The sequence below is a fragment of the Musca domestica genome, unplaced genomic scaffold (genome assembly GCF_030504385.1).
Source record: "Musca domestica strain aabys unplaced genomic scaffold, Musca_domestica.polishedcontigs.V.1.1 39, whole genome shotgun sequence".
NCBI classification, from domain to species: domain Eukaryota; kingdom Metazoa; phylum Arthropoda; class Insecta; order Diptera; family Muscidae; genus Musca; species Musca domestica.
The window spans coordinates 1,526,171-1,539,179 of record NW_026712326.1 but is presented as its reverse complement, the minus strand read 5'-3'; the positions used below and the strand labels follow the sequence as shown (position 1 = coordinate 1,539,179).

The 13,009-nt window shown below is 36.4% G+C and overlaps 1 protein-coding gene across 1 annotated transcript in view; it reads right to left on the bottom strand.

Annotated features, from left to right (window-relative positions):
• LOC131804109 (peroxisomal N(1)-acetyl-spermine/spermidine oxidase-like) overlaps positions 1-13,009 on the bottom strand; it is a 35,607-nt gene that overhangs the window by 7,753 nt on the left and 14,845 nt on the right. Inside the window, exon 2 of the mRNA XM_059126488.1 lies at positions 4-409. Coding sequence (XP_058982471.1) covers positions 4-409 — 406 coding nt within the window. The remainder of the gene's footprint in view (positions 1-3; positions 410-13,009) is intronic.

Sequence of the window (13,009 nt, the reverse complement as noted above, 5' to 3'; positions counted from 1 at the left end):
TACCTAATTCTAAGAGATCTACTTCGTTCATATCAGTGCAGCCGGTTATACAAGTTTCACGCTTTAGCAAACAATTGAAAATCAATTGTTTTAAGCGCTTCTCTTTGGGATCTTCGACAGAACTCAAATAGATTTGTATCTCGAAATTGATGTGTTCTCCGACACTGTTTATGTCCGGCGGTGGACTATACTGACAGAGGAAATACTCATCGCAGCGGCGTAAAAAACATACATACGCCTCGTAGATTTCCTGCAGTATATTGAAAGGAACCTGCTGACCATCTTCGGTGGTGGCCACCACCTTGTGCGGTTTGGGTATATTAACCACACTGACTAGACCATGTTGTACCGCTATTTCGAATATGGGATTACCCAAGACGCCGTGTATCCAATTGGCGCCAAGCTCAACCTGTAAGGAAAACAAAAAAAAGGCGCAAGTGAGTGATGTGAGCATAAATTTGCAATGAGACAGAGAAAGAAAGAGAGAGAGATAAAGGTAAAGAGAATGAATTGATGTTTTCACTTGATTTGACATTGACAAGGCCTACGCATAATGTTTTTTTTTAAGTGTCAAGATTTCCGTAAACAACTGCTTATTTATAGATGTGCAAATTTACAACAACGATCAAATAGATAGTCAAGATTATTAAACGCCACAATTACTTAAGAAATTTATATCGGTTTGTTTACAATAACTTGTATATTCTCAGACTTAAGTGGCTCTAACACGCCGTGGTACTGGGTGTTATGTGTTCGTGAACTAATTTTTAAAAGGCAATATGGGACATGGCATATTCCAGTTTGTTTTTGTAGCGATATGACGTATGTTGTTAATCGGGTTCTGTTTCCTACTCCAAGTTTAAAAATGTAACTACTTCGATTGGCTATGGTCATAAATCTTTGGGAGTGTTTCGTATGTTAGGAGTGTAGTGGAAAATAAATTTAGGGGTGTCCGGGCATGTATCGCATGCTGGGCGGAAATTCTGTACATTTTTCATAGAAATACTTCCAATAGAATTTGCTACAGATGGACAATTCTTAACCATAACTACGCTGATATACTGAAGGAGCTGCCGTGTTCAAAGACAAAACTCGTAGTGCTTTGATTTATGGCATCATTGGATGCATTAGATCTGTCTGATAAATTTATAATGTGGGCTCCTTTCTCTTTTTCTGCATTGCCTGGGTGGTGGAGTTGTATGCAACATATAATGGTTTTTATGATAACACCCAGGACAAGAAAATAATATTCGTACTCCTAATGCAGATGACCCACTGCTGTCATGAGAAGGTTAGTCTACACTAGCATTATTATTCACTGATACCACTGCTAACGCATAGATAATCAGAAACCAACCTGCTACATATAACGGCGACTTGTAACCCCCAAAGTTGGGGGTAAATTGTGGTCGGAAATTTACCCCGTCTTTTGGTCGAATTTATTTTGAAGATTTTCATCACACTTTCCAATAGAATAGGCTGACATTCTATACCCTCCACCATAGTATGGAGGCTATATTAAGTTTATCATTCCGTTTGTAACACCTTGAAATATACATTTTAGACCCTACCAAGTGTACATATATTCCGAACGAAGTGAAGTTAATTGATAAAATTTTACTCAGATCTGTGTTAGGACTTTTGGTATTGAAAATGCGCTATATAGGCCCCGAATTTGCAGTAAATTGTAAGCATGCGTTCCCATTATGTCAAAAACATCCTTGGATAGAACTGTCAACATAGCTCTATGTTTTGGTATAGTCCCCATATAATTCCTCCAGATATTCGGTATTTTGATAATTGTGTCACACTTTTTACTGGAAATGTTCCAAATTTGGAATTTAAAGTTCCTAATGGGTACTACAACCTATGACGGAAATTTGCTCATACATGTCCACGTCTTTGTATAGTCCCCTTTCCCCTTTTACCCTTATAATGGTATCTCCCGATATTTGGTATTTTCATGATTTTAACGACATTATTCACAGGACTTGCATTGTGTCTAGGATGGTTGGTATGGAAAATAGATGGAAATGAGATATGTTCAGGTTTTGGTATAGCCGCTATATAATGGTACCTCCCGATATTCGGTATTTTGATGATTTTCGGGACATTTTTTCACGAATTTGTCTAAAAATTGGTATTTATATGCCATACGTTTTGGTACAGCCCCCATATAACGGCACCCTCTGATATTCGGTATTTTTATAATTCTAGTCACATTTACCCACGTCATTGTTTCAAATTTGATATTTAAGAAGATTTGGTAGATGACAATCTTTAAAGTATAAAATTGCCTATAGAGATTCCCGTATTGGTATGACCCCCATATAACGGCCTCGCCCACTTTAGGTTTTTTTTTTAAGTTTAACAGCATTATCCAAACGGTTTTACTGGTATTTGTAGTTTAAAGTGGAACACGTTTGAATCCAGATACTTTTCTATAGATTTTTTCTTTACCCAATGTTGGAGGGTATTAAAAATTCGGACCAGCCAAACGTAATGTTTTTTATTAGTTAGTAGTATTTTCAACGATTTTTTTTTTTTTTTTTTTTTTTTGAAAATTTGGATTTTTTTTCCAAATGGTGGAGCTTATTCAAAGTTCGGCCGAAGTTACGTCTTTTTTAATTGTTTTTGTTGTAATTTGCTTGGAACCTAGACATTGCATTGTTTTTTTTTTTTTTTTTTTCAATCCGTAGTTGTCATTTCATTACAAAACTCCGGTTGGTCCAACGGGACCTTCCAAAAACAAGTTTCACAAGAAAAAAGATTTATCTGTCATTACATATTTGAGATTTGTTGGTGTGAAAATTCTCTGTAATTCTTTTTACAGGTCAGCTCTAGAGTCTGGTCTCGGCCTGCTGGCTATCCGGGTTGTGGTTTCGTATGGTAACAGGATAGTTTTTCCAGATTGTATGGGTTAAATGGTTTTAGCTTAGAGCCTTAAACAATTATGTAACACCTCGAAACATACATTTTAGACCCCACAAAGTATATATTCTTGATCAGCATAAAATTCTATGTCGATTTAGCGATGTCCGTCCGTCTATACGTCTGTGGAAATCACTCTAGCTTCCGAACGAATTGAAGTAGATTGATAAAATTTTACTCAAATGTACATTATGTCTGCAGGACTTTTGGCATTGAAAATGGGCCATGTAGGTCCACATTTTGGTATAGCTCCCATATAACGGTACCTTCCGATATTCGGTATTTTGATGATTTTTGCGATAATATTAATCTGAATTGTTTCAAATTTGGTATTTGAAGTTCGCAATGAATACTACAGCCTACGACAGAAAAATTTCTGTGCTGGTCCACGTCTTCGTAAAGCCCACATATAACGGTACCTCCCGATATTAAGTAGTTTGATGATTTTAGCGACATTATTCACCGGTATTGTTTCAAATTTCGTATCTGATGTTCGCAGTGGATACTACAGCCTATGACAGAAAATTGTCTGTGCAGATCCACGTCGTCATATAGCACCCATACAACGGTACCTCCCGATATTCGGTACTTTGTTGATTGTAGCGACATTATTAAACAGAATTCTTTAAAATTTGGTATTTGATGTGCGCAGTGGATACTACAGCCTATGACAGAAAATTGTCTGTGTAGATCCTCGTCTTCATATAGCTCCATATAACGGTACCTCCCGATATTCGGTATTTGGAAGATTTTACCTACATTTTTCACCGATTTCTCTTAAGTTTCCAGTTACCTATGCAGGTCCATGTCGTCGTATAGACCCTAATGTAACAGCTACATTCGGTATTTTTAACAGAATTTTTAATGAATTTTATTGTTTTTGGGAATTGCCAAATTTGTTCCAAATGCTGGAGAATATTCAAAGTTCGGCTCGGTCGAACTTAGAGCTATTTACTTGTTCAAATTAATTTTGAACGAAATCTAGCTTTTGTCAAGATTTAGAAATGACTTATAATATTCACATCAAAGTAAATTTCTATTCTAATTTTCATGAACAATCACGATCTTAAAAACCGTTCTTCCGTAGATACCTGCCTCGCTCTGCGATCTTGAAAACATGTCGTTTGCATTAAGGAATTTATTTGCATTTACATAAAACTTGATGGATAAATAATCACTGTCATGATCACATTTCGGAACAAGGGAATGAAATTTTAGATGACGTTAGACATCAGTGATCGCAGAAAAAACACAGCCATCGACAACGACACCACCTCCCACATGCAGTGGAGCGTGCATTGCATGAGTGGCATAATGAAGTCACCTTTAATGGAGACAGCGCGATGCACCATATTACATTGAATTCGGAATCGCTCCAGTGATTCTAAACGAGTCAAGTTTTATTTTTTTTTTTAAATTTTGTTGCTATTGCTGCGCCCCACATTACAACATCAGGTTGGCTATGAAATAAGCAGCTACTGCTGGTTTGGTGTCCCATTACAGAGTATGCGAAGCGCTGGGTGGAATGCATGCAGTTTTCATTCTTTGTTTATATGTTAATAATGCAGCGCACAATGTAGGTTGGCGAATTTCAATTTTTTTTTGCTTTGCTGTCCTCTTTTTGCAAGAATAGTTAGTTTTTCAACTTGTCCGTGTTGTCTGCTGATCGAGAAACAAAACAAAAAAATAACTGCTTATTTGTTGTTCTATAAAATTGAAATTATATAGAAAAAAACTTGTGCGATCTATATTTGGTGTCAGCAGTCGGTTGGTTGGTTGGCTACTTGTTCTCGTTTATCTTTGCTGATTTGAAAATTGCGTGATGTTGTATTAAGCTTTGTTTATTATTTTGTTAGTCGCAGCAATTAATTTGCATTCAGTTATTGTTTTTTGTTTGCTTTTTTAATTCTTACCGCGACTGCATAATTAATTGCAAAATAATCGTAGAATATTATTGCCACTTAGGTAATACCACCAATTCTGATTATTTAAGGTTTGTTTGGAGAAAATAATGCGACTTCTTAAATTTTGATTATGTTTAGCATTCTAGATAAAAACAAGTAAAAAAACATTAAGTTCGGCCGGGCCAAACTTTTAATACCCTCCACCTTAGGGTAAAAGAAACATTAGAAGAAATGTGGCAAAAACCATTAAAATGCCGATTATGGGGAGGTACCGTTATATGGGGGCTATACCAAAACGTGGACCTATAATTACAATGTTTCGCCACCGGAGCTGGAACCCATTATGACCAACAAATACCGATTTTCAGACAAATCCGTGAAAAAATGTGGTAAAAAAACTAAAATACTAAATATCGGGAGGTACCTTTATATGGGGGCTATACCACAACGTGGACCTATACATGCAATGTTTTGCCACACGCTCAGGGACCCGCTATGACCTACAAATACCAATTTTAAGACAAATCCGTGAAAAAATGTGGCATAAATCATCAAAATACCGAATATCGGGAGGTACCGTTATATGGGGACTATACCAGAACGTGGACCGATATATCTCATTTTCAATACCAACCATCCTAGACACAATGCAAATAGCTCTGCTAAATTTTGGAGCTCTACGTCAAATAATGTGGGCTGTATAGTGATTTCAACAGACAGACAGACGGACAGACAGACGGACATCGTTAAATCGACTTAGAATTTTATGCTGATTATGAATATATATACTTTATGGGGTCTAAAACGAATATTTAGGGATGTTACAAACGGAATGACAAAGTTAATATACCCTCCTTTCCAAGGTGGAGGGTATAAAAATTGCAGCTGGTTGATGCTAAAAATAATGGGCTATTCCTCAAAGCAAAATACTCATTACCAAGTGGTGAGAAACGTCGCTACAGAGTGAGCTCGTCGGACTATGAACCGAAGGTTGTGAGTTCACGACTTGGCATTGGCAAATGAAGAAATACAATGCATTATTGATGCAGGTGTAAGAGTTGAAAAAAGCCTTGGGCTTGGCGCCCAAGCAAAAAATTTCATTAACTAATAATGGGTTTATTAACTACATCAGTAATTGCTTACACAACAGCATACAAATCCCCCACTTTCAAATGAACATGTAATTGGAAGTATGTACTTTCCAAACTGCCACCGAGAGCCAAGTTTAGCTGGGGATCTTCTGATTTGTAGTCGGACACGCAACATTAATTGTTGTTCAAAGGCGTTCCATTAAAGAGTACGCGTCAGAAAACTCTTAGTATTTTCTCATTTTGTTTTCTGACGCGAAGATTCGAACCAGCAAACTTAGGTTTTGTAGTCAAACGTGCTCTACTTATTCCGCCGTTAATCAATGCTTATCTTCTTTTGCCATGTAAATTTTATAGGTATAACGCACACATTTTTTAGCTTACTGGAGGAATGCAGAGGATATCATGTTATGTGTGTGGTCGGAAGAATGTAAAAGCATTGCCAGCAAATGAAAAATTAAAAAACAATGATTCCTCAAAAATTGAATATTGATCCTGACCAGATATCAATTTCACTCGCGAGTGAAAAATACTCACAAGTGGTAGTATTCCAAGAGTACGAATTTTAAAAGAAGTGAAAATGCACTTTTATACAAATAAAAAAGTGAAAAAGGAGGAAGTTCGCGCGGGTCAAGCTTTGAATACCCTTCACCATTTGGAAGAAATATGCAAATTAAAAAAAATCCCATGAAAAATAAACAGCTAAGTTCGACCTGGCCAAACTTTTTATACATTCCAAATATCTGGAAGGAACTTTAAAAATTTCAAAAAAAAAAAAAAAATCGTAAAAAATACCGCTCAAACGAGGCTATACGAATACGTGGTCCTGCACAAGTAATTCTTTGTCGTAGGCCGATACCGAGTTTTAAATACGAAATTTTAAACAATTCCATCAAATTGGAAATTAACTTCGGTGAATAATGTAGCTAAAATCATCAAAATACCGAATAATGGAAGACACTGTTATATGAGGCCTATACCAAGAGGTGGACCTGAATAGACAATGTTCTGCCATAGTTTATAGTACCCTAAACGAACTTCAAATATGAAATTTAAACAATTCCGGTTGAATAATTTCGTTAAAATAATCAAAATACCGAATATAGATAGGTACCGTTATATGGGGACAATACGAACACATGGACCTGTATAGACAATTTTCTGTTATAGGCTGTAGTAACCTTTACGAAGTTCAAATAAGAAATTTGAAGCGTATTCGGTGAATAATGTGGTTCAAATCATAAAAATACCGAATATAGTAGAGTATCGTTATATGGGAGCTATACGAAGACGTGGACCTGTATCGATAATTTTCTATCATATGCTGCAGTACCCATTGCGTACTTCAAATACGAAATTTGGATCACATTACCTAAGAAATAAGGGTACCGTTATATGAGGGCTATACGAAGACCCGGATCTGTATAGACAATTTTCTGTCATAGGCTGTAGTACGAACTTCAAATAAGAAATTTGAAGCACTTTAGTTTGAACCACATTTCAAACTATGAAAATACCGAATATAGGGAGGTACCGTTAGCGTTACCCATTTACAATATCAAAAGTCCTGCAGACCAAACACACACCTGAGCAAAATTTTATTAACCTACTTCAATTCGATCGGAAGCTACAGTGATTTCCACAGACGGACGGACATCGCTAATCGAATTTCATGCTGATCAGGAATATACAGGGTGAAATGAAAAAACTGCAACCAACTTTAGACTGCTGTAATTTCTAAGCCGCACGTCCGACAGCTGTTAAAATTATTCCAGTGACAGCTCATTATATTGTTTATAAACGTACAAAAACATTTTGGTGAGAATTTTTCAGGAAAAAAGTTATTCGTGATGGAATTCAAGCGTGATAGTGTGATTTCTTTATATTTGGCTGGAAAATCACAAGTGGCTATCGTTAGAGCACTCCAGCATTTAAATTGTGTCTCGTACCATCGCTCGTTACCGTGATACTGGTAGCGTAGCCCAACGTCAAAAGAGCAATAAATTATAAGTTTTCTGATCTTGAAAAAATAAATACCCAAAAATGGAAAATAATAAGTTAAATTTTTCGAAGCTTACATAAAATACTTCATAGTCCCATCTGTGCTTATAGACCACCATCAAAAACTGTGACAAAAAAGTTAGAGATAGTCACACAATTACATTTATTCCACCCTGCTACCAGGACACCAAGCCAAAATCATCTAAATATATAATAATAAAAAAGGCACAGAAGTTCAACCGGGCCAAACTTCACCTTTTGGAAGGAACTTGAAAAATTAAAAAAAAAATGTCAACGAAAAATACCGCTTAAGTGAAAGCTTGTGGAGGGCCTGCATACACAATTTATTTATTATAACACCCATTAGGATGTTCAACAGGAAATTTAAAACAATTCCGTTGAATAATGTCGCTAATATCATTAAAATACCGAAAAAGGGGAGGTATTTATGTGGGGTATACGAAGACGTGGACCTGCATAGACAATTTTCTGCCCTAGATTGAAGTATCCTTCAGGAACTTCAAATACGAAATATGAAATAATTCCGGTGAATAATGCCGCTAAAATCATCAAAATACCGAATATCGGGAGGTATCGTTATATGGTGACTAAACGAAGACATGGAACCTGATACGTTTTTTTGTCATAGATTGTGGTACCACTATGAACTTTAGGGACGAAATTTGAAACAATTCCGGTCTATAATGTCTGTAAAACCATAAAAAAAAACATAAAAAAATATTGGGGGTTACCGTTATATAGGGGATATACGAAGTCGAGAACCTGCATAAGTAATTTTTTGTCATTTTAGTACTCATTAAGATCTTCCAGTGAGAAATTTATAACAATTCCAGTCTTATATCTCGCTGAAATCATCCAAATAGCGAATATTGATAGGAACTGTTATATAGTTTCTATACGTGGACCGACATGACCCATTTGCGAAATTAATCTGCCTATCGGTAAAATACAACAACATTTTAGTCTTAAAGCCTAAATAGACTTAGAATTTTAAGCTGATCAAGAATATATATACTTTGTTGGGTCTGACATGAATATTTCGAGGAGTTACAAACGGAATGGCCATAGTATGGTTGAGGGTATGGACTAAGAAATGTATAGCAACTCAAAAATTTTCGTTCGATTGTTTGTAATTTTAAAGAGAAGATTTCTACGAAAGAACATTTAAAAAATCTCCAGAAAAGTCACGAAAATTTAAAGTTGTTTTCTGATTTGGAATTTTGTGTGGAATGGCTCCAAAATGGCTTTTAGAATTGAAAATTTTTAAATTCTAAGTGAAAAACTCGAAAATCGGTATTATCGGTATAAGGACCCTAATATATATCGGTACCTCCCAATAAAAGGTCAAATTTTTCAAAGAAAATACTTAATCTCATATAAAGTGAAAGGATCAATTGATGTTGTTCAATAATATTTGTATCAGTGCTAGGTTGGGTGCAAAAATGGACAATGTCCGTCTACTCCGTCAAGTAACTCCCAAGAAAGAGTTAAAATTTTGAATAATTAAAAAAATAAAAAAAAATTGAATAATTTTAAATGATTACAACTCTCATAAAATATTCATCTGATTCTGTTCAAATTTCGCACGTCCAAATATTTTTACTAACACAAGATCTGGTATGAAGATTGTAGATATCGATCCACTCCTTCCGGTACCTATCTAACCTGGCACGTCGCAATATCTATATCATTCGACACGAAATTAACAATATTGGTCACCTCCTTCGGAACCTACTCTATAGAGGGTCAACAATTTGAATAACCATAACAGAAGTCAAAATATATTTAAATAATCGAACATTGGCTGAGGGTTTACATCTGTCGGCAAAACCAACTCATAATTATACCCTCCACCATACATAGTATGGAGGGTATATTAAGTTCGTCATTCCGTTTGTAACTCATCGAAATAATCATTTTAGACACAACAAAGCGTAAAAAAATAAGATTTAGCCCAGTCCGTCCGGCCGTCTGTTGTAATCATGCTACAGTCTAAACGAATTAAGATAGGAAGCTAAAATTTTGCAAAGATATCTCTTTTGTCAAGTTCGAAGATGGGCTATATCGGTCTACGATATCGTATAGCCCCCATATAACGGTACCCCTCCGATATTCGGTATTTTGATGATTTTAGCCACATATTTCAACGGAATTGTCTGAAATTCTACACAAGGAGTTCCTTGTGAGCAATTTACCACCTAAATGAGAATTGTCTATATAGGTCCATGATATCGTATAGCCCACATATAACAGTACCCACGATATTCGGTATTTTCTGATTTTAGCCACAATTATCAACAGAGTTGTCTGAAATTCTACACAAGGAGTTCTTTATGAGCACTTTACCCCCTGAAAGAGAATCGTCTATATAGGACCACGATATCGTATAGCCCCCATATAACAGTACCCCCGATATTTGGTATTTTGATGATTTTAACCACATTTCTCAATGGAATTGTATGAAATTCCACACAAGAAGTTCATTGTGAGTACTTTACCCCCAGAAGTAGATTTGTCTGTATATGTCCACAATATTGTATATCACCCCAATATATCGGCACCTTACGATATTCGGTATTTTTAAGATTTTAACAGAATTTTTAATAGATTCCATTCTTTGAAAATTTCCTAACTCGTTCCAGATGGTGGTGGGTAATCAAAGTTCGGCCCTACCGGACTTCCTGCTTTTTTAATTGTTTTTTTTTTTTTTTTTTTTTTTGTAAGTGGTAAAAACCACTTCACCTTTACTTGTTACTTCTACAATTGGTTAAGATTTTATCAGAAAAAAATATTCATGGTAATTTTTTGGTTCTTTGCTTTAGCAAGTTTTTCTTCTAAGTTGCCTTTATTTACTAACTTTTATTTGTTTTTTTTTTTTTTTCTTTGTATGCTTTATTTCTCTCAACGATGTATTACTCATCCAAACACGTTGGTGTTTTCCAACTTTTTTGATTGTCTGCTATGGACTATGATGCGTGAAGGAAAAGCCACAAACAATTCTAACAAATTTGATTTGGCCTTGAAATGAGCCGTACAAAATGAAACTTCATTGCCAATCCTTACACATTTTTATTACTTGACCTTTGGTAATAAATGCCAGATAATTACGTCTGATTACTTGTGGTTTTGTTTTTCCCGAAAAGAAAAATGGCTAAAAGATTTTAATTTGCAAAAAAAAATGGAAAAAAATGGTGGACCTATATCCAATCTTCACAGCAGATCTTGTGTTAGTAGAAAATATATAATAAATATAATATCTCCGAACTCTATCTAAGTTTGATAATATTACGATGTACCAAGAGTGGATCGAATCGGATACTCCATTCGAGAGTTATCGTGCGCATCAGCCAGTCAGACTGACAGACGGACGGACATCACTGGATCGACTCCAAATGTCCTGAAATGGATTTGGTCCAAAGGGACATGGGGTCTAAAACCATTTTTACGATGAGGCACGTTTTGGCCGTATCAAATGATATATACCCTCTGTAGCCATATGGCTGAGGGCATAAAAATCCAGTTATCTTTGATAGAAGATAAAGGTCCTTTCCAAAAACGTCATTAAATACAAGGTGAGATGAAAAAACTGTAACCAAATTCAGACTGCTGGCATTTCTAAGCCACTCGTCTGACAGCTGTTAAAATTATTCCAGTAACAGTTTATTATATTTTTTACAAACGTACAAAAGCATTTTGGTGAGAATTTGCCAGAAAAAAATGTATTTGTGATGGAATTCAAGCGGGATGGTGTGATTTCTTTATATTTGGCTGGAAACCCACAACTGGCTATCGTTAGAGCACTCCAGCATTTAAATGTGAATAAATCTTTTGTGTCTCGTACCATTGCTCGTTACCGTGATACTGGTAGTGGAGCCCGACGTCAAGGAAGTGGACGGAAGAAAACAACAACATCAGCAGAAATGGTGCGAAAAGTAAAAAAGCGACTTAATCGAAACCCGCGTCGCAGTTGCCGAAAAATGGCTCGTGAGCTGAACATATCGCAATATTCCATTCGGCAAATATTGAAAAATGAACTCGGGATAAATCCATTGAAATTCCAAAAAGTGCAAGAACTTACAACGAAACAGAAAGAAAATAGACTCAAAAAAGCTAAAGAATTGCTTCGCTTGGCCGAAAGTGGTGAACTGCCGAATTTGGTTTTCTCCTATGAGAAAACAAAATGATCGTGTTTACTTGCCAAAGAGGTCTGCTGAAAATGTGCACCTTCGGTTGGCCACCAGAACTCAAGCGCCGGCCATGGTGATGGTGTGGGCCGCCATAACGGACGATGGCCGCTCTCCGTTCGTGTTAATCGACCGTGACATCACAATAAATGCCGAATATTATCGCGAAAATATTCTGGAGGGTGTATTAAAGCCTTGAGCACGCACACATTTTGGCCACAGACCTTGGATATTCCAACAGGACTCAGGACCATCGCACTCAGCACGCGCCACCCAAGAATGGTTACAAAATGAGGCTCCTCGCTTCATTTCCAACGCACAATGGCCACCAAAATCTTAGGATACCAATCCGTTGGACTATTGTGTCTGGAGTTTTTTTGGAAAGCAAGGTTGGCACTAAAAAATACCAAAGTGTCGATCACCTCAAGGAAGCGCTTCGCCGGGAATGGGCCAAAATACCGCAGAGCAACTTTCGGGCAGCGTGTGGCCGTTTGACCGTTTGAAAGCCATAATTAATGCCAAAGGTGATCAATTCGAACAAACCTAAACTTATTCTAAAATTTGATGATATTTCCGACATTTTTTGCTTTCATTGAATAAAATTAAAAAACAAAAATGTAAAAATTATGGCGTTTGCCTTTGTTGCAGTTTTTTTTTATCTCACCCTGTATACCCTCTGCAGCCATATGACCAAAGTGTCGATCACCTCAAGCAAGCGCTTCGCCGGGAATGGGCCAAAATACCGCAGAGCAACATTCGGGTAGTGTGTGACGGTTGCATTGGCCGTTTGAAGGCCATAATTTGAGCCAAAGGTGACCAATTCGAATAAATCTAAACTTATTCTAAAATTTGATGATATTTCCGATATTTTTTGCTTTCA